At 36.8% G+C, this 24,210-nt stretch overlaps 1 protein-coding gene across 2 annotated transcripts in view; it reads left to right on the top strand.

Moving 5' to 3' along the window:
- Positions 1–24,210, top strand: part of LOC146004011 (uncharacterized) — a 223,555-nt gene that overhangs the window by 156,207 nt on the left and 43,138 nt on the right. For both annotated transcript variants that reach the window (XM_083142566.1, XM_083142567.1), the window contains one exon: positions 19,025–19,163. In XM_083142566.1, coding sequence (XP_082998692.1) covers positions 19,025–19,163 — 139 coding nt within the window. The remainder of the gene's footprint in view (positions 1–19,024; positions 19,164–24,210) is intronic.

Here is a 24,210-nt window from a genome sequence, read left to right on the forward strand (position 1 = left end):
AATCGCTGCTACTACAAACATTCAGATAGATTTGTCAGTTGTACAAACCTTGTAAGCTAAGAAAAGTGACCCCCAAGGAGTAAGAAAACTCTTTCAGTCAAAAATTCATACGATGAAAATACTATGCTCAGGAACATGCATTTAAATTACGAGAAACTTCACGATTGTCTACCACGGCACTTTCTATCATTGTCACCGAATACATAAAATCAAGTATGTGCCTTGTATTTGCAACACAAGCTTAAACCTAATTCACATTTATTTCACTGTATTAACATGCATGAAAGAATTTGATTAGAATGTATGGCTGGGGTATGGCTGCGCATGTGTAAACACTTCCTTGAAATAATTGTGTCCATCAGAGACAAAACGAAAGGAAATGGAACAAGATGCGAGAATAGATTAGAAAAGAATAAAGAGGAAAACAAGGAAAGGGAAAAGAAGTAAGAGGAAAATGGGAGTGTAAGAGGGAGGGGGATACATACGTCTTATATTAATACTGCCCACCCTAATCTATCACTATGGATCTTCTGCCCACCCGGTCGAAAATTTCTGGCGCCGCCCCTGGTGGTTAGCACAGCGCGCTACGACGCCAAGGGTTCCGGGTTCGAATGCCGAATGGTGCTCTTTGTGAGTATTTCCCTCATATTCATCCTCATCGTCGCGATTAACCACAAGTTTCAGAAAAGCGGCGTCAAATTACAAAAATCAAATGAAATAGGCGAGCGTGGCGTATCCGTACGTGCAATATACGTATTCTCAGAAATGCATGCTCTGTTGTCCAAGGTCGGGGTAAACCACGCCTTGCAACAATAAGCCATTGTTCAATCTTGACAATAACAGCTGCTCATACGCTGCACACAAGAAAAAGACCCGCGCTTTTCTGAGAACAAACATCTCTGTCAGGATTTCAGTATTCAGCAAAAGAATTCACTCGTGCTCTGTCACCCAGTGATCTAGTTGCTCTGTTGGGTAGAAAAAAACGAAAAAAAAATCCTCCCCTCAAACCGACCCCATTCTATCGCTTCAGTGGACGTTTGTAGCTTATGACAGGATGGTAGTAATATGGCGTCTTTCGTGAATGTCTATGGCGTGTTACTTTCGCGTGACGTAGCTCGTTTGCCGGATTCGTCCTTCGTCTGTCTAGAGAGGGGAAAAGGCCACTTGCACATGATTTTTTTAGATCATATTATTGACCCACGCAATCTGTAACAACTCAATTGTGTAAGTTATTTTCACTGACGGAAACTGCAACCATGGATGTCCACAGTCATTTTTTTTTCAGGAAGAGGCGAGCAACGTAATTATGCCAGTGGGGAGGGGGGCAAGCGAGGCATATCCCACCACATGTTCCTGCAACGCCCTTATACGTAATAATTACGTATAATAATTTAAATTACAACTACAAACTACTTCTGATCCTGTTTCTACTAATTCTTGTTTATTCTTAGTCACTTTGTTGCCTCTTTCGTAGTCGCGACTACGAAATTGATAACATTTTACTGTTAAATTGATCTGTTAGCCTGTTTCTTATTAGAAAAACTATTCTGCACGTACTATCATTTGTTAGATCGGACCTTAATAAGTAGGTACTTATATTAGATTTTTTGTACTTTCAATTTCATTTATTTTTTCTTATTTAATGTCGCTTTTCTTCCACTTTTGATGATGAGGATGAGTGATGATATGAAATTGATGAAAGGGCACTCACAAAGAACACCCATGCCCAGACCAGGATTCTAATCCGCCCCCCCCCCCCCCCCGAGTACTTTACTTTTCCTACATATGTCATTATTGAAGCGTGGGGTAACTAGGAGTTTGGGAGTTGGCGGTGGTTTTAACTCCCGTTTTGGTGCACAAGGTCAAATGCTTTAAAATAGAGTAAAATGTATACTCAATGGCAAAGATAATGGTAGGCAAATTGTCCATCGCTATTTTCATTACTTCTTTATTCTACATCCTGTGTTGTTTTAAGGAATGAAACTATGTAGGTTCGAAGCAGGCATCGTTCTCTGCTTATTGAAGTCATTATTTCAATTCATTATCATCATATAGTGTAATTCAGATCGAATGGATATGATGGTGTACAATTCGCCTACTGTATTTTTCGCCGTTGGGTGTACCACTGGATACTTTAATATGTAACGATCTTATTTGTATACTTTCAAGTCAATAACTTACTTTGAATTATTTATACTTAATTGTTTTTCATAATTCTTGAATATATTTATGTTTTATCTTATATTATTCGCATATTTTTGCAACATTCAATTCAGATTTAATAGGCTAATAATTATCCCAAATAGTATATGCAAGGTTTTCATTATCTTTCAAATAAAAGATGGCTAGTATTATTTCTATCTTTCACGCAAGTGTTGTTGTTTAAGCACATGTTATAGATTCTTCCTAATATCGATATTTTTTAACAATGGACAAGATTTAAGTAATTTACTCTTCGTTAAAAAATCCGTAAACTAAATCTTTCTTTAATCATTTTATGTGCAAGGGCAAAAATGAATTATTTTATATCAGTTGCGTTATTTCTACATGGTTTAATATTATAACATTAAAATACAGAAATTTTCCCTCGCTTTCCATAATATAACGTATTCCTATTGGCTGTTTATTTTAGGAGTTGGGAATGATGACGTCAAAAGTCCCACGTTTGCAATCTCAATTGTTGCCAACCATAACTTTAGCTTGCTATCGCTAATTAGCATTGATCTGTCATGTAAATTATCAGTTTTTCTTGTGTTATTTTTATGTTATGATTTGGTAGCTTGTTAAGAAAGAACAATCTGTTATGCTGTACCTCCCGCTTGAGGTAAGCAGTTGAGGTTTTGCTGTTAACGGTAAAGGATTCTGTCGTGATAAATTTTACTTATCACTGCCTCTGAACGAGCAGGACCCAACATATTATTTCTTTTATTTATGCGAAAAAGTACTGTATGTAACGCGATTCGGTATTAAAGTTTTAGGACTTTTTAATTTAAAATTATTTGATTTCATTTGCTGTCATATGCCGCAATTCGGTGGTTACCTTCCTGGAGGAATGTGGATGGTCTTATTGCCGATCCCCGAGTGAGAACTGATGCTTCCAACGGTCTAGCCGGTGAACGAGCAGTGTGTTGCCTAATTCGTGGCTCCATACCCTGGAGTTGCGATTGTGGTGGCACGTTGAAAATAGAATGTCAAAAGCATCCATTTCGATCAAATTCTTCTTTTAAAATCCATAATTACTAAAGAACCATTTTAGATGTGCCTTATTCTCTGTCTTATTTGCATGGTAGATAAATACTCGTGCAAATGTTCTCCATATTTTGATCACTAAATTATGGATCTACAAAGCTGCTGTAACAGTTTCGAAAGCAATCGCGATTTATATTCATTTATACAGGGTGTTTCACATGAAACTAGACAAAAGTGAATATCAACAAATATTCAGTGAGTAGATACAAAATTGTCCTGTAACAAATCAGTTTTACCTAGAGTTATGCTTTTCAAAGATTTACAGCTAGTGCTGAAAGAGGCCACTAGCAGAGGCGCCACTTAACATGCCACCATCATATATTGCAGTTCATCACCAGAAATGACACGAATCACATTGGTTGTGGTAATTTTGCGCTCTTCTTCACTTTTAGGATTGTTGGTTACACTTTTTCCTTTAATATTCTCCACATATGAAAATCACACGATGGTAAGTCTGGCGATCGGGTTGGCCACAATCCATTGCTGACAGTTCTCTCGCCAAAACCTTCGTTTCAATTTATAATTTTGTTATTTAACGTCGCTTTTCTGCCACCAATCGCGAAGATGAAGATGAGTGATGATTAGATGAGACGCTGAGAAAGAGAGCGGTAACAAACTATAATAAAATATTTTCTAAAATAGATGTTGTGCTGCGGCCGCCACATTGGAAAAATGGATGCTATTGCCGATAGGGAAAAGTAGCAAAATAAAAAAAGCAACTACGACGGGCGATACGGAAAATGATAGAATAAGGATATGAAATAAAGAGACCTAGTTGCAAAAGGGTCGCTGCACTCTGCGGAAACTACAAAAATTACATCCGTATACCGGAGAAGGGGGGTGGGTTAAAAAAACAGCAAAAGAGATGAAAGAGATGTCAAGTTTTAAGAGAATTTACGATATCTAGAGCATAATATGTATTACAAAACCGGAAATTTTATTGGGCGAAAAAAGCAGGTCAATATAACGTATTAAGTGAAATGCTGGTAAATATGATACAGCAGTGACAGGAATTCAACCATAACACAAGAGTTCACGAGTACGTATAAATAATTTTGTGCCGGAGTTTCGTCCAATGGCTGCACGTTAAGTCATTGTCATTGTTGGCTAGGCTTTTGGTATTCTATCCTTGCGTTTTGCTTATTCTAACGTTCTTCAGAGGCGACGCAGAACGCACTGTTGCTACATAACGTTAACAACACATATTATAACATAAGCGTAAATTTTCAATGTGAAAAAAAAAAACCTTGCTTCTAAGCTCTGTCACAGGAATATGTGCAGCAACTGCATGAAGGGGAGAAAGCGAGTTGGCGGAGCAAAGCAGTGCGCGCTGCTGAAAACGGCTGGTAGCTACAGGCGCATTGCCCCTCCATGCAGTCCCTTTCTCTCTCACGCGTTCATTGATGGAGGCCTCTTGACAGTGGCGCCAACTTTGGATGGGCTGAACTCAAGAGATTTGCTGTATAAATTTACGCAACACATAACACATGTCATAAGCCTTTATTCCACATTGCTTTCGTAATAAAGACATGATAATTCTTTAGCTATCTAATTATAAAGCCGATTGTTTTGTTAAACGCGGGGACTTTATTTCTAAAATATATTAACAATACGAGGAAAATTACTGGGTGGGCTGAAGCCCCACTTGCTCATGTAAGTTGACGCCACTGGGCGGACTTGTTTTCGCTCTCTCATTCCACAGACTCCCGGCAGAGAGTATATTAGAGGAAAGGGTCTAAATATGGGCCCCCCTTTTTATGTTGTCATTTTCGGATGAAAAAAAAAATATATCAAGCACCTGTCTTTAAAATACATATCTATGAAATATATACTTAAATATAATAGCATGCTAAAGTATAGAAGGTCTACATTTCTTAAAAAAAGAAGCAATTTCCAAAAAATGGTACAATGATGTATTTCAAAATTGTGGGCTAAATATGGGCTACTAGTGGCAATATCATAAAAAGCAATTAAAATTTTAAAAACAGTCATATATCGCTAAAACACTATAAAATTCATATTTATGAATAATCTGTTGTTTTGAAAATCACGCGGAATGGGAAAAATCGAAATTAAGAAAAACATCCAAATATTTGTTGAAAATGTGATCACAACATTACACCTCATGTAATAACCCATATTTAGACCATCATGCTATTTTTTTCTTCAATTTATTTTCGCTCTCTGTGGTACATATTTCACAAACAAATCATGGCATTATAAAAGTCCACATTTGTTGTATATGCCGCTAATATCATAACCTATACAAAGCAGATGATAATTCAGAAAGCGCTGAGTTAAAACATACCTGCAAAACGTTTTCGGAGGTCGCAATTCTTTAACAGCTTCCAATGCCGAAACTAACCACCACTTTCTCTTGCGAATTGGCGCCGTAACCTTTGTCCTTGACAGATAACCAGTTCCAATAGCCTCTGCCAGGCTGCAGCACCCGGGAGCGCTGATAACTCCAAAACCCATATTTAAACCTTCGCCCATATTTAGACCTTCTCCTCTAATAGTCCGAGTCGCTATGTATAAAAAATAAATATATAAATGATGATGTTATTTCTATTCGATGATTATATTATACAAGTAACGAACGTTACCCTCAGAGTAAGTTTCCAGGTACTTTAGTATTATACGGACTACCTCCAAATAGTACGCTATGCGCACCTAACCTAACTGAACCTAACCTAACTTTCATTTGTAATAAGTACGCCATAAGAACCTAACCTAACTAATTAGATATGAAGGTTAGGTTAAGTTAGGTCACTAATTGGAGATAGTCCGTATAATACTAAAGTACCAGTTCCCATCCTACACGTACATCTAGAATCTAGAGCCTAGATTCTAGATTGTGGAGCAGCCTGTATGGGTGAGGGAACCTTGTTCTTAACCCTAGCTTACCCGATGGGGGTGCTGTCAGGCCCACTACCTCTATATTCTCGATTTTTCAACTGTGAAAATTCTTATAACAATTTAAAATAAATTACATTGTTCCCTAGGATGTTCTTAATATTCTGTATTAGTTTGTTCATAAAAACATAAATGTAATGCAAATAGGAGGCAAAATGCACTTAGAGGATATCGGGCGCCATCTTTAAAAGCGTGTTATTCGAGAGATTCATTACAGTGAGAGTGTACAATTGGTTGGTAGCTAATGATGGTATTTTTTTGTATTTGCCTCTATAAACAAAGAAGCATTAATAAAAAATATTTAAGGATTTTGTAAGTTTTAGCGAATGGTACAATATCTGTGTGACACTCATGCAATAATTGGTTATTATTTTTTATTAATGATGATATTTCTTAATTATTATTCATTACCAAAATCACCATAGTGATTTAAAAAATTGTGGGTTGTGAGCCCCCCACCCCCTTCTCAGGTAAGTAAGTTTCTCATACGGCACGGGTAAGCTGGGGTTAATACTGTACTTCCTACTTCTACATTGCCACATATCATATATAGGCATACAGTCACTGAATAGTGAAAAAAATTACTCGATCACTGGCAACTCGTTTTTTGTACAATTCATTACTGTCCAGATATACAGAGACAGTGCGAACTCAGATTCATTCATTGTTTTCTGCCTAATTGGCAGGTTTTTCACTGCAATCTCCAGCTTTCCCTGTTCTCTGCCTTACGCTTCGTAATAGCATACGACCCAGTTAATTTAATATCATCCATAAGCTGATATCTCTTTCTTCCACGGACTTTTCTTCCTTCAACCATTCCCTCCAAGGCATCTCTTAGCAGGCAGTTTCTTCTTAGACAGTGTCCTAACCAGTTTCTTTTCCTCTTCTTGATGGTCTCCAGTATTGATCTTTTTTCACCAACTCTTTTCAGTACGGCTTCGTTTCTTACCTTGTCCGTCCATTTTACACGCTCCATTTTTCGCCATGTCCACATTTCAAAAGCTTCGAGTCGTTTCTCTTCATTCCTTCTCAACGTCCAGGTTTCTGCACCATATAATGCTACACTCCACACAAAACATTTCACTAATCTCTTCCTTAGACCTATGTCCATGGGTCCACAAAAACATTTTTTCTTCTATTGAAAGCTTCTTTTGCTATTGCGATTCTCATTTTCACTTCTTGGTTGCAGCTCATGTCACTGCTTATAGTGCATCCGAGGTACTTGAAGCTATCCACTTGCTGGATTCTTTCACTGTTTGCTCTCACATTAATATTCCTTGGTTTCCGTCCTATAACCATTGCCTTTGTCTTCTTTACATTAATCTTCATTCCATACTGCTCACAGCTGCTGTTTAACTCTTCTAACATACTATTTATGGTTATTTCATCCTCAGCGAATAATGCCATGTCATCAGCAAATCCTATGCAGTTTATTCTTCTTCCTCCCAATTTGACACCTCCTGTGCCCTGGAAACAAGTTTTCACTATATCTTCTAAATAGATATTAAACAAAGTAGGCAATAGGCAGCATCCTTGTCGTACTCCTCTTCCAATTTCACAGCCTTCTGTCATTTCGTCTCCTGTTCTCACTTTAACTCGTTGATTCATGTATAAGTTGCTTAGAAGTCTTCTCTCTTTCCAATCTACACCAATTTTCTTCAGAATTTCTAAAAGTTTAACCCAATTCACTCTATCAAAGGCTTTCTCCAGGTCTACAAATACTACAAACACATCCTTTCCTTTCTCTAAATATCTTTCCCCAATGGTCCTCAGTAAACCAATTGCATCCCTTGTACCTCTTCCTTTCCTGAAACCAAACTGTTCTTCCTCTAACTCGCCACTGACCTTCGAGTATAGGCGTCTGTTCAGAATTCTTAGAAGAATTTTTGCCGAGTGAGATATCAAGCTGATTGTCCTGTACTCAGAACATTTTCTGGCATTGCTTTTCTTCTGCAGAGGTACCAAAACAGTCTCCGTGAAATCTTGTGGCCAATCCCCTTTCTCATAGATTTCATTGCAAAAATGCAGTATTTCTCTTTTTCCATCTCCCAGGCATTTGATAAGTTCAACAGGAATTTCATCAGTGCCCATCAGTCTGTAAATTGGTACATTATAGCATATTACGTAGATATATAGGTGAAATATAATGCAAAAACGTCTTCAAATCAAAATTAATAATAATAGTTTAAAGCAAAATGTTAGCACTCCAGGAAAAATTGTGATGCTTTCAGAAATAAATTCCAATGATTTGTATAAAATCTCATAGTTTGAAATTATATATTTGCTCTTTAAGACGGGAAATGTGATCTGTATATAATCCCTCCAATTAAAACAGCAAATGTACAATTCATCAGCATTTTCCATCTTCAAAATCACACCATTAGGAAGCAAGAACTAGTTTGGAAGTTCTCTCAAGCTTGAATCACAGCAACTGGCAAGAGTGTCAATGGCACTGGCAACACTGAACCGATTATTCTTCTAAACTGACCATACTAGCCAGTGGTGCAGGGGTACATCGGTACATTGTATTTTTGAAATAGGATATAGTACCCCTTGAAATTTTTTGATGTCAATTATATCACTTGTACCTTCTTCAAATAATTTGACACGTGCTGGTGTTCAAAGAATCTGTTTTCGCAAATTAAAAATATTATAGACACATATTTTCTTACTTAAGTTGGTGTTTTAAGTCCATTTTATGCACAGTAAGATAATTGGGACTGGACCTGCAGTTCAAAGTGGGAATCGAACCACTATGTGCCTCCACCGGGTATCGAACCGGGGACCCCTTGAATACAAGGCGATGACGCTACCACTGCGCCATCGGGGAGGCCCTACACACATATTTTCAAACGCCCAAACCTCTTAAGTGGGCTGGAGATTTAATAGTAGCAACACTGCTGTACATACGCCATGAAATGGAACTGTTTTTTCTCTCACCACACGTTCGTTTGATACCTAACCTACCTCCCAGTAAATGGACTCTTCCTTCCAACATTAGGCGCATGCGCAGTGACGAAAGGAATGGAGTATCGTTGGAGTTGGCGGCGGTCTAATGTTGTATAGTCAGAACGGCACTAATTTGAATGTTATGGTGACTCTCGTGTAAGACTTTGATGGTGTTATCTTAACGCATACCGTACCTCAAGGACAGACCTTCAATGCGCAGTATTACTGTTCATTTCTTGAACATAACCTGCGACCTCCGTTGCGAAAGAAGATGGGATACTTTCTGCTGAATCCTCCCATCATTTTGCAGAAGATGCTCGGAGTGCATGTAGCTGATGTTAGATCGGTGGGGTTGGCAGGTGCTCTACCATCCCCCATACTACCCGGAACTTGATTTCATCCCTAAGATGAAGAAACTAAGCCAAGCGTCAGGTTAACCTTGCAGCAGGTTTTATGTATCAATCCGCGCGAGAACTGAGCTCAGAATCTTCCGTGCCAGTCTTTCCTCAACCGCCGAGCTGCTTACATCGGAGACACTGAGAAAATCTACAGTATTGCCAACCGCACAACACATCAAAACCCGCATGCATGTCAAGTGGATTGTATTTTTGCTTCTCTTTGTCTCCTGAAACATAACATTTTAAAAGTACTTTCTGCGCATATATTATTTAATAAATGTGTCATTAATATAAGAGCGAAACAACTTCTAAACATGAGAGCATGTGTGTATATTTCGAGCACGCAAAAATAAAAATAAAAAAAGATAAAAGTAAACAACGATAGGCCCCTCTTGAATTTAATGACAAATTATTGTTTTTGGTTTAGAAAGAAATAGATTTATGAAAAACTTGGTTGCTTCGTTCGCAATACATCCGTTACTGTAAGACACACGCACTTCAAGTTGTACCACCAAAAAAGCATGATTTGTTATTGGTGATATATACAATCAGGTGCATTGTCTGTCGCTATTACTCTGGTTTCAATTTATGAATCACTTCACTAAACCAGGATTCAAATCTTGGTCTGTCTATTTGTTGCTGATAATCACCCTTCCCTTTCTTTGCGCTGAAAAGTAAATATGCGCCTTCAACAAAGCTTTCATTGCCGCCAGTGGGTGAAACAATAAGCCTCCCCCTTCCCCTCATCGTCGGTTTCTTCAGCCCTGGCGGTGGTTTTGCATGGTGGTATCCTTCCATGGTTTATTCCCCCTTCCCCCACTCACCGAGTTGAAGGACGTCTCGTCCAAATAATAAACATGTTTCTTCTCACTGCGATATATTTTAATACCGCGGAGATTCTTTTGTCGTCAAACAACAAACAATCGTTTCCTCTTGCTAAACTCAAACCGCAAATCATTCAACACCCGTGATACAATTCGTGTGCACATTGACGGCAAATCACCTCACGCCCTGTTTTACTTTGATCTTGTTGCCGCAAGGAGGATTATGCATTTAAAACAACTTGCTTGACTTTGAAGAACATTTCCTTTCGGATGAAGCCCAAAATAACATTCGGGTAAAACCGCGCGCTGAACAGGAGATTCAGCCATTCTCGCCGCTCTACAATAAACATAGGGTTAAAATAGTGGGATGTGCAACACTGGTATCAGCGATTTCACGCGCTCTGCAACGCATTCAGTCTCGCTCGACTCGCTCTAAAGTTTCAATGTCTCTTCAACGCAATACAGATTCGAGTTGGCGAATCTGCGGTTCTAAGTTCGTCTGCACAGTGATTGCAACCAATTAAGTCCATACCTGCTAATCAATGTATTATTTTGTCTGTATATTACAAATTAAATAACTGTTTTCTTGCAAGTATGCAGTTGTGTCGGAATAGAACCCGTCTCAGTGGAACTATATTCTTGCGCGCACGTTTGGATCTACATATGCTAAAACCTGCTGCAAGGTTGACCTGACGCTTAGCTTACTTCGTGGCATTCGCTTCCGAACTGTTCCAGAGATTACTCAGGCAATAGACCGTTCCATTCGCAAACAGCGCTGCTACAGGTATACTAAGGCTTCCGCATCGCTGGCTACGGGTTGTACACAATGCCGGTGACTACACACACAGAGAACTAAATGCATGATATCGATTGATGCACCAGAATGGATCGATTGATGCACTAAAGTGTGTTTTGTAGCTTCTTCAAAGAATAAGATTCATATTTGATGCATTTTGGTGCATTTTTGTATGTCGTGAAAGAAACACCAAAGTCCATAATTTGATTCAAGTGTTTATTTCAGTCGAGATGCACTTTAATGCATCAGTTGATGCACCTTGATGCACCTTCCTGCATCTTTTTGGATGATGCACTTAAACGTTTGGTCTGAGCTGCAGACTTTATGTAGCTCAGGCGAAACGTTTAAGTGCATCATCAAAAAAGATGCATGCTGGTGCATCAAAACGCATCAGCTGATGCATTAAAGTGCATCTCGACTGAAATAAATCCTCACTTGACTCAAATGATGCACTTTGGTGTTTCTTTCACGACATACAAAAATGCACTAAAATGCATCAAATGTGAATCTTATTCTTTGAAGAAGCTACGAAACACACTTTAGTGCATCAATCGATCCATTCTGATGCATCAATCGATATGATGCATTTAGTTCTCTTTGTGAATCAAAGGCTTGTAAAAGTTTCACAGATGTATCTCTTTCGTATCATTTGTAAGTCAATAGTTGACACTATTAAATCTCCAACTCACGTATATACGTAATATACGAGTATATATCGTCGTGTGGGAACAAGAGGGACGTAAATGCAATTTAGCAGGAGAGAGGAAATATTGTATTCTTAGGAAAATGTCTGGCTCTTAAAAAGAGTCAGTAAATTGGAGATAGATGGCTCCACCTTACTACTAAGGATCAGAAGCGGAGATATATGACGAACTGACTCCAAATAGGGCTCTTCAGAGATAATTTAAATAAAACTGAAAACCGCATTTTTGAAGTTACGTTCCTCTGGTTATCATACGATATGGAGGTTGAACTTTATACCCTCCTCCTTTCGCCCCCCAATAAAAAAAAATAAATCCTGCGTCATTAATCCTCCTATCTATATTCCTATTTATTTATTTACTTCGTTGAATTTTCGCTGGTGAATCTAAGGTTCTGAAGCAGTTGGAGACTAAAATTGGTAAACGCTGTAAGTGCCAAAATAATTCAAGCACCGTTTTCCACATCAAACTGTGAAATGTGCCATGCTTTATAATGTGGTAAATGTGAAAAGTGGTAGCCCTCTAAGTAGTTCAAAGGGCGTGTGAAGAGGTCACTAGTGTGAACGTTCTTACGGGCTCATGTGCGGAACGATGCGATTTCCCAACACTTTCGCTTTTGGCACTTACAACGTTTGCCACTTTTAGTCCTCAATTTTTTTATCCAGTAAATCCTGCCTATAAAATTTTATTTAATTTTGTAGTGTATAACTATGGTGTGCATTTTATGGGCACTAATAACTTGTAAATTAGGCAGGAAAATATGTCCGCAAAATAGTAAACAAGGACCGGGCAACCCTTGGGCTCCAAACCGAGCTGTTGTATCGCCAAAACCTTATTTCTGATTACATAAGCGTGGCTATTTTCTTTTGTGGTTTTGTGTAGACAAAAAAGATTGAAGTTTCTGCTATATAACATAATAAGTATATTGCAAAATCATGTAGCAATTTAAGCTAAGATTTTACTGTTATTTTGATGCCATTAGGTAGTAGTTTAATAAATACATACCTACAATAAACGTGTTCTTTAACAGTAACAGTTAGAAGTATTTAAAAAATAAAGCTATTATTTTTCATGAAAACCATAAATATATGACATGTTGTTTTTTTCTTATTATTATTGGAGGAAGGTGGATAGTAGTAGTTTGTAGTAAGTTATGAGTGAGGGGCGCCGAAGATACACCTCGCCTGGGTAAACATTTTATCTTGAGTCGCCCCTGGTCATAGGCATATTTATTAAGCTTCTGTCGCCTTTCCTCACTTTGTAGCGCACAAAACGCTTCATTACTCAGTATTACGTAGGCTCTTACATTCAATCGCGGAAGCTATCTTTTACTTTAGTCTTCTCCACAGTGCACATTCTCATAACTACCACCAGATGTCACTCCTTATCATCATACAGCATTCAAAACACAAGCCCAAGTAATTCAAACAATTCGTAACGTAATTTACGGTTTTGTGACTCAGTTAATGTACACAGTGACCAGTGATGTGACGTAGACTATAAGTTTACGTCTACATGCGTTGTCTACACGTAATCTACGCGTAGATTACATTGGGTTGTAGTTTACATAGACTACGTAGACAATCTAAAGTGCATTAAAATTAATTTTCAAGGGTTTCATGAAAGGAAAGTGACATTTTCAACTATATTGGTTCCTAACGAAATGAAAAGAATCCTATTTACAAAAATATTTCTCTACTTTTCTATTATCAACTATGGAAGAAGATAAATAGTATGCAAAAAACAACAACAGGTGGCAGTCGTGAGGCAAGAGTGGTCATTTTCCCATAAAACACTAGAATATTTCCTATATTATTTTTTTTTCCTATGTGAGAAATTGTTCGAATTTGGAAGAAAGAGTATGAAAAGTTCTCCTCACACATCAGCAACTGATACGCAGTATAATTTTATTATTATTTCACGACGCTCTTTGCTAAGTTATAACCTTTCGCCATGTTGTTTACATAGATTACGTAATCTACATGTATAAAATAGTCTACGTGTAAAATGTAGACTATTGTTGTTTACGCGTAGACGCACGTCACTGGCAGTGACACGCCTTGCAAGCAACTATCATTACGTCACTGATTAAATGTCTTCTTCGTACCTGATGATGACCTATTGACTTGTAAGATTAACTGGTTGCTCCGAACCATTGAACAATTCGATTTTCTCGAGTATTCTAATTATTTCCCATTGGGATTTAGATTAAGCTATCTAGTAAGGGTTTGTTTACACCACGCACAGAGTGCATATCAACACCGTTATTCAAATGCGCCGACTTTGGGGGTGTTCGTTTCGAACAAGTCCGTCAACCCTGGAAATTGGCATCGCTTATTTCAAGTTACAAAAAAAGCTTATTTTTATACTTAACAACAGATATTATGTTCAAATTACCAATAAATTACAAAAAAATGAGTGTAAAATACAGGAACCAGGTTACGTTTTTCAAATTCTACCATTAAATCCAAACAATAAATGGTTCCATCAACGGAACCAGTGGTTTCATAATTAGACTTTTATATGAAAGAACAATAAATACACTTTATAATTAAAATATCCCCCTAACTTTTACAACTTTTATTAACTAGGAATGTAAAAGTTAATAAGAAAATAGAATAACTGTAAGTGTAATAACCGGAAGTAGTTTAAAAAATATAACGGGAGAACAGTTGTGCTGGATATTCACTCAAAAATATCTCCAATGATATAATAATAATAATAATAATAATTTGTAATATTTTTTCTTCATTAGTTCATAATAGTCATTATTGTAAAAATCATAACCATTATAATAATAATAATTATAAATGTTACAATTTCTACTAATCAAGTTGTGTCAATGGCCTGACCCCCTACAAACATTTCTGGCAACGTTACTACAAAAATATGCTAAACCTAACCTACTAACGAATTATTTTTACAATTACAATTATGTCTATATGGTTAGGTTACAAACGTCAAGTTTATGTCTATTAGGGTACAAATTTTGCGACGTGTCGACGATTCACTGTGTAGTATTACGACAAAAGATGAATAATACTTCAGCAGAACAAATATTTATTCTAGGGTGTATATTTGTATTTTTAATTCCTTGCAGTAAAACATACGCTTAAATATTTTAAATTCGTTTCATGTTGTATCGAGACAATATTTAACAATACATTTTCATAGTGCCTGCAAATGTCTGTTTCGAGGTTCAGTGCCTGTTTTGCATAATTTTGCCTAAAAATGCTATTTTCGAGGTCTCTCATACTTTCATTGTCTGGGTGTGAGCATGGATGAGTGTTCTTTCCATTTTATCTAATCAAAATTCATCCACCCCGTCAGGATTACCCTAAAGTAGCAAAGAGAAAAGGTAGAGCAATAGGTTAAAAAAAAGGTTCAAACTCGCAAGAAAGACTATATAAGTTCATGTCCAATGCTTATTCCGGTGACTCTTTAATTCTATGGTGCCTTCTTACTGTCTGTTCCTATTTATTGTCTTTTTTCCTATGTTAGAGATCGTTCGTTAGTGACAATTTTGATGCCCCTTTCATTCTACAGTGTCTTTTAATTACCTGTTCTAATTTTGGTGCATATTTTAGAGGCTGTTGGTGCCTAATTTATCCTAAATAGCTATCTAAGTGCCTATTCTCGTTTTGGTGCCTATTTGCCTTTTTCAGAGGTTGTTCTTTCCATTTAGATGCCTCTTTTAAACTGTATTCCATTTTAAGATGCTGTTTGGAGGTTACTAGTACCTATTTTGGTGCCTATTCTAATGTTGGTGCCTATTTGCCTATTTTTTAGATTGCCTATTTCGTTTCCTTTTTACTTATATGCTGTCTTTTAAGTGCCTATTCTCTTTTTGATGCCTATTTATCTATTTTAGAAGTTGTTAGTATCCATTTTGATGCTTTTTTTATTTTGTAGTGCCTTCTAATGGCCTATTCTGATTTTGGTGCATATTTTGTCTATTTTAGAGGTTTTTTGTGCCTACAAATTTGCTCCATATTTATTTCTCTTCCTTGTCAGCGTTACTAAGTGAAAACAGCTAAATTTAAATTTCTCAATTGGCGAATGAAGCTTAGACAAATGAAGCAACAACATTATATCCGTTTGCCTTCAACATGATTGCTTGATATAGGCAAGCAAATCTTTTAAATTATATGTTGTACTAATTATTTCTTATGTAATTTGATCTTCTTCATCGGAAAACATGGTAACGTGCCCAGTTAATAAAACTGGATTCGTTGATATTACTGACTATTTTTCACGCGTGGCATTGTCAAATAATCTTAAAGAACCCGTGACCTCACCGATGGTGTAGTGGTAATGTCCTCGCCTTACAAACAATTGGTCCTGGGTTCGACATCCGCTAGAAGCACAGTGGTTCTGATTCCACTTCAAACAGTAGGTCCAGTCACGATTAGCCGATATGTGCATAAAGTGGGCTTAAAACAGTAATCGAAATTCAAACAATCTGTAAATATCGAATTGTTACGCGCCCATGTATTTGAAATGCTCAAGGCAATATGAGCAATTTTCATTATATTTATTAGGATCACAATTTCGTAGTCGCCAAAATTGGCGACCTCATATAATGAGTTTAGCAAAAATTCGAGTCACATTTTCCGACTTGCGACAGTAAATTTTTAACACTCACGGTGTATAACGGGATACAGTTGCGAGAATCGGCTATTTTACATTTAAGTACCTTTGATTGGTTTATTTAGTGTTTTAAGTCCACTTTATGCACAGTAAGGCTAATCGGGACTGGACCTACAGTTTAAAGTGGGATCCGAACCACTACGTGCCTCCACCGGGTATTGAACCCGGGACACCTTGATTACAAGGCTTAAGTACTTTTGCTCGGTGGCAGTAGCCATGCTTTGTCAAACGTGACACTAACTGTCTGTCATCATGTCAACAAAATCCCGCGTTCTCTCTGTTCACGTAACCATTTTCCTTATTACTCTCTCGAGCCTAATTGCAGTTCAGGAAGAATTAAAGAAAAGGGTGTGACTGCAATATCTCGCTCATAGTTCCTCGGTAGATAGTTTATGAATTCACTCTCTTCCTCGTACTGCTGTTTCGTACCGGTGTGTTTAATGCACGTGATGTGATTATATGACCAGCGTTGACAGATGGGTGCGCCCTCCGTTACAATTGCGGGAAGTGATGAAACTACACTCATTTGTCAACGCAGTGCAAGCTAAATGTACCCTTCAATCTCTTAAAATAATGAGTTAGTTGCGAAATTGGTGACGTAAGCATTTACACACGAGTTTCATGCCGACATAATGTAGTTCTAAGCACACATGTTACGCTCATCCTAAAAATTGCTGCAACTGATAACACATTTGCAATAAACTAAACGTTCTGAGGTCTTTCTTGTGCATCATCATGCTGTATTTTTCCGTATTTTTAGTTATTTTATGTCAGTGTGCTACCTCTCAAGATTAGTATAGAAATAAAGATGGCGAATTGGTGAATTGAAAGAAACAAAATGGAATGCCCACATCTCACCCAGGAATCAGTTATAATGTTAGAAACTACACACGCTAGGATCAATGACGTAAGAAAAGGTTGCTGATAGTGCTGAACCCCCTTCCCTCAATGAATTAACGAAAAACTGAAAAAAAAACAACTAGAAATTACATCAGTATTTATGAATGTATATAATTAGAAATACACCTAGAAAATTAATAACAATGAATAGTTTTTTGAATATTTTCTTTTGTTCGTTCTCTAAAACACTATGCACATGGTAACGACACCAGAGGAAGCAAGAGGTGGGAGCTCCTTTAGCGCCTTCTCCCTAAATTTCTTACCAGCCATGCATATATGATATATTAGGTTCAAGGTTCATCTACACCCCCCAAAAAAATCCTAGGTACGTTAGAGGCTATGATGATGAAATTTGGTGAATACATACAGTACAACCCCGTTATACGTTTTCTAGTTTTACATTCCTCTGCATTATAGCTTCATGGTCACAAGGGGTGTAAAGGGTGACCTTCCACGTAGTAGTACACCCAGTTGTCAACCTCACTTCCACGTAGTACACCCTGGACTGCTTTTTGCAGACTAACGAGGCTCTGGCGACTGGTCCTATGGCCAGTATAATGCTGTGTGTTATCCTGTTTTTTGTCCTTGTGTGTGCAGCCACAGCTTTAACCTAAGTCAGAATATTTTAAGATTTTATTTATGCAATGTTACAGTTATGTTATTTGTTATGTTAAGGAGCTGGTCCCCGTGCAACATTACGAGTGCAAAATAGCCTAAGTGCTGACGCACCCAAAATTTTAAATTCAAATTCATGGGTCACAATTAAACAAAATGTTTAGGTAAAATTTTTCCGTTGTTGCATTTTGCCACATTTTGAGGTTTTTCACTTTGGTCCTTTGAAGGACGTAAATTCGAAGGTTCACTGTACAAATGTAAGTAAAAGAATCGACGTTGCAACTGTACTTTGAGGGCCAGGACCTGCCCAATGCTTCAAAATCGGATTTTGATTGGTTGACACATAGTCAATTCGTCCTGGCCCATCGTCGCTGTGTCCTGCCCATGCATGTTTGTTTTTGTCCCTTTACCAATTTCATCTCATCATCAATACCAATAGGCACTGACTGTAGTGGAATTCTACTTGAAAATAGTTCAAAACATGACTTATTTTGCTAGAGTACACGTATAACGTGCAATTTGTACTGTAACTACCAATAATACTGTGTATCAAAGTGAAGAATAGTTTGTCCACAGCAAATTTAAAATATCTTGAGCTTGTCCCTTTCTTCTTTGTTCCAAAAACCTACTTTTAGTTCACGTCCCCAAAAATATTGATTTTTCCAGAAACACAGTAAATTTCCCTGACATTTCCGTAACTTTTCCAGAAAACGTAAATTCCATGATTTATCAAGGATTTCTAGATTTTCGAGACTGGTAACCTGTTAATTGTAAGTGTGTTACTAGTAACTAATTATTTCCAAACACTGTAAATTACTGATAACGCCTTTCTTCATTGTTTAGATCAGTCTGCATAGTCTAATTACACCTAAACACAGCTACAGTATAAACTATAAATCAACTTGTACCGATCTATTTGACGATTGAAACAACAACACAAACGAATGTTGTTGCTGGTTTGTGACATTGTGATGTAAAATCGCCGTTATTGCGTGTGCCTAATTGTTTTCTTTTTTCTCTTTGTAGCCTGTTTTCGTCGCCTGTTCACCAGGCGAAGGGTATCGGAACGTCACGTGAGGCGATCCCTGCCCGTTCGAAACATCAAAGAATGCGAGGAGGAGTGTTCACGTGAAACCCTGTTCAGCTGCGAAGGCTTTAATTACAGGTAAGTGTGTGAGAAATTCGCTAAATAACAAGGTTAAAATATAATTAATTTTATCTTGAAATTAGCTGAACAAATTACGTCTTACTGTTGTAGCTAACAGCGCCAGAAGAAAACAAAATGAAAAAAAATATACTATTTTTAGTAAAACAAAAAAAAAGGTGCAGCTGGTAACCCTGTTGACGTTAGGTAAAATTAGCTTAAACTAGTTTATGCTAGAAAATGCACAAAGCAAATGGAACATAAATGAGAAAATACAAATCCACTCTAAAGACATTAAAATGGCCCGCTACTTTATCTTTTGTACATAAATGATTTACCATTAAATATACAGAATACAAAGATTTTGTTATATGCAGACGATACTAGCGCAATAGTAAAGGGAAATGATGAACGAGTTAGAATTCATCATTGAAAAGACAATGGAAGAAATTAAATCTTGGTTAACAGTAACAAATTACTATTGAACGAACAGAAAACAAATTACTTGCTTTTTCACACTAAACGAAACAGTAAAACTAAAGATGTAGAATAGCCATCTTCCAGTATAATTAGCCAGCGAAAAAATTTTTTTAGGAGTAACTATACATGAAAATCTAAATTGGTCAAACCATGTAAAAATACTTGTTAAAAAACTAAATTCCAAAATATTTGTACTGAGGATATTAAAACAAACACTTAACACAAATTCACTAATTCAGGTGTACTATGCAATGTTTCATTCACTAATAAATTATGCAATAGAGTTTTGTGGGAACTCAACAGCAAGTTTAGAAGCGTTTAGAAAACATAAGCAAGCCATTAGGATTATAGCAGGAATAAAGACACTAGGGAATCTTGAAAAACGTTGTCTAAAAAATATAAAATATTAACCCTCCCTTCACTCTACATATATGAAATGGAATTAAATGCGAGAGAAAATATTACGTCACGGAACCAAATAGAACATACATATAACACACGAAATAAACAGCTTCTAAAGCCATACTTCACTATCAGGGACGGCGACAGGGGTGGGCACGGGTGGGCAAGCGCCCACCCAAAAATTCCTGTGCCCACCCGATTGCCCACCCAATCAAATTCAATAAGTACATATACTTGGGGATATATGAATGATTGAATATATAAGTGTATTCTGGCGTTCATAACATGTATATTTTACTTGTGAATATTATCTATGCTAGAAATGTTCACAAATTATCAACCCATAAAAAGCCAGTTTTGTCATTACAAGGTGAAAGTAATTACTGGAGCTATTGAAACAAAAACTGTGATTAAATTAATACTTCCATGTTTAAAAGCAGCTAGTAGGCTTAGAAGGCTCAAAATTATACAGGGTATGATCAAGATTAGATCAGAATTTAGGGTGAACTTGAGGACTGTAGCTCCGGGTCTCCACATACGTATATAAATCCCGGCCTGCGTATGGTTAAAATAATCTCCAAATAAACAGATGAAAATATCATCTAAGCGCTACTCCCTCCAGCAACACAATAAATTATTTCGACTTTTTATTATTATTATTAGAATAATTTAATCAAGAAGACTTAGATGGGCGGGCCATGTGACACGAGTGGCAGAGGAAAGAATAGTCTACAGGATTCTTGTAGGAAACCTGATGGCAAGAGACTTGTAGGAAGGTCAAGACGAAGATGGAGGGATAACGTTGAGATGGATCTAAAGGAAATCGGTAGGGATAGAAAAGATTGGATTAATCTTGCCCCGGATAGGGACAGATGGAAGGTCTGTGTTGCTGCAGCCATAAACCTTTGAGTTTAAGTATGCTAGAGAGTATAATATAATTTTAATTAGCTCTGGATTGAAATTCCAGAAGTGTTCCTTTTTTTTATTACAATTTTTATATGCCTGTCATCTTCAAATATCAATATGGTATCCGAAATATCTACTTTATATTCGTTCTACTAATAAGAAGGAATCACAATAATCACTACAATACCAAAGTGGATAAATTTTAATAAACCAGTTATGTATGGAAAAAGCTACAGAATTATTCAATTGCTAATGAGTGGCTTATCATATTTAGAAAGTATTGTTCCACACATAAATTTTGCCACATGAATCAGCCGAAAATGTCAACAGAATCTGTAGATGCAGCTGAAGTAAAGAAAAAAAAGTTATGTCACAAAGTACCCAGAAGACGATTTTATTAGTTCGTTTTTAAGCCCTTTTATGCTCAGATAGGTTAATCGGGACTAAACCTACAGTTTAACGTGCAGTCCGAACCAGTGTGCATTTTGCTTCCACCAGAGAAGGGGGGAGTCGAACACAAGGACGTCTTCATTAAAATGCGACAGCGTTATGCCATTGGGGAAAAAATATACAGAAAGAACTCGCACCAAACGTGTCATTTTATCACCACAGAAGATGCGTTCATTTTAAGAGGGTGACTGCCTGACACAAATATTTGAGACTTTCGGAAAACAACGTCATTGTTCACGGAATTAGCTGCCTTGATCCATTAATGAAACGCTGTGCAATTGAAACTACCACCTCAACTTTCTAAGAGGTATGAACTAATGAAACTCCATTTTTGGAAGAGTAATTTCTGGTTGATTTGTTTTATTTTAAGTAATTTCTCTGCTAATTTTGATAATGACGACAATAAGGTTCAATGGTGATTAGATGAAAGTAACGAAGTGGGGAAAATAAACACATGCTGACACTCAAAATACAAGCCCTCATAAATTGTTACTTTGACAGTGGTTCCAGGCGCCAGGGACTCGGTTGCCCTGAAAGAATAAAGTTTCCAGGGTATGTTGCACAGGATAGAGGTTGACATTATAGTGTGTTCGAAATGGTCACGCCATACAACCCAAGTCATCTATGAAAAATAGATGAATTATTACTGGTACGGTGATCAACTTCGATGAATTCCTTGTGTCCTAAATCATTTTGTTACCTCAAAAAATATGTTCATGTAACCATACGTGTATTGCTTGCTTCTCCCGCATTAGTAGCATGACAGTTCAGGAAACGAATAGCAACTTAGGTAATAATCTCTTCAATTCTGAACAGAATTTTCAGTCTTACTTGTTTATTACTTATGAGTGATATTTTGTCAAAATAGCCTTTCATTAGCCTAGGAATACTTCATGAACAATGATCAAAGAATTGGTTTTCTGTGTGTGTTTTAAATCATTCCTAATAAGACGTTAATTTTAATCCAAACATTCAGTGGCGGCGATTAGGATGAGCGGGAAGTGGGGGATGCAGTTCCCCCGCCACGTTTTGCCATTTTTTGTCCCCGCACTATGGCCTCTTTATGCTAAGCCTTTTCTACCAAGTAAACGTATATTGTCCTTGCCCTTCAGATGTTGGTACCCAATCGCCGCTTCTACAAACATTCAGATAGATTTCTCAGTTGTACAAACCTTGTAAGCTAAAAAAAGTGACCCCCAAGGAGTAAGAAAACTCTTTCAGTCAAAAACTCATACGATGAAAATACTATGCTCAGGAACATGCATTTAAATTATGAGAGACTTCATGATTGTCTACCATCGCACTTTCTATTATTGTCGCCGAATACATGAAATCAAGTATATGCCTCGTATTTACAACACAAGCTTAAACCTAATTCACATTTATTTCACTGTATTAACATGCATGAAAGAATGTGATTAGAATGTATGGCTGCGCATGATTAAACACTTCCTTGAAATAATTGTGTCCATCAGAGACAAAGCGAAAGGAAATGGAACAAGATTGTGAGAATAGATTAGAAAAGAATAAAGAGGAAAACAAGAAATGGAAAGGGAAAGAAGTAAGAGGAAAATCGGGAGTGTAAGAGAGAGGGGGGATACATACGTCTTACATACACATATATACTATATATGGTCTTACATTTATACTGCCCACCCTAATATATCAATATGGAGCTTCTGCCCACCCGGTCGAAATTTCTGGCGCCGCCCCTGTTCACTAGGCTAACATTAGTTCAAGAAGGATCCGAACAGATGGCAATTAAACCATTCAACCATTATATAAAAGCAGAAAATATGACAAGTTTCAAAAACAAATTAAAGAAACTATTAGTTATTAAGGAATATTATAGCGTTAGTGTATATCTAGATTGTAAATTATAGATATTTTGTAATTATAATTTTATATGAACTGTACTGAACCCTCCAAATACCAATGTATATGGAGTAATAAATACGAATTCAAATCGTTACAAAAGTTAAAAATTAAGTTTTTTTGCACATCTTAAAACTACCCAGCATTTTTTTTTCACAATATTTGTAAGTCTAATCATACTATACTACATTTCCAAGCTGTATTTCTTAATCGGGGTTTTACAGTACTTTAACATGGGTTCGTATCCATGGTAAGATAGTAAACTCTATCTTTGTGCTTGTGCAATCATTTAATAATACTTCTTGTATTTCATTGTTGACCTCTAGAACTACAACAACCAAGAAATTAAAACAAACCAAAATAAAATAAAATGCACACAGTTATATTAATTTACACAAATAAAATTCATCGCATAGATCAAAACCTCACGATACTAAAATTAAAGTCTTAGTATATTTTGTGAATTCAAATTTAACCGCATAAACTAACTTAAAATTCAGCAACAAGACTTTTTTTAAAAAAATTTGCAATATGAATCTATCATATTGGAGTTTCAGGCTAATTTAATTCAAGTTCGACACAAGTGTGCAACTTTGTCAGATAATAAATATCTATTATTTTTCGTCGGAATATATTTGTAGCGTACATATGATACCTAGGTTGTACGTACTTTACTTTACGTAATCTTCTCTCAAGTTTCTAAGATTGTCTTAGAAACCTTCGACACTTGTCTAGGACCATATACTTCCCGCGCGACAAGGATAGAGTGGAACAAGTGACAAGACAAGTCCAATTCGTCCTACTCACAGCCCTGTTTTGACTCCGTCACGTTTTGTTAGTTTACATCAATGAAAATGTACTTTGAAGCAAAAATGAATGAATGATTTGAGTTATTTTACTTCGCGTTTCTGCTACTTTTAGCTAATTGCGAAGATGAGGATGAATTGTGATAGAT

This window comes from Lepisma saccharinum, chromosome 21 (assembly GCF_977018435.1).
Source record: "Lepisma saccharinum chromosome 21, izLepSacc3.1, whole genome shotgun sequence".
Lineage (NCBI taxonomy): Eukaryota > Metazoa > Arthropoda > Insecta > Zygentoma > Lepismatidae > Lepisma > Lepisma saccharinum.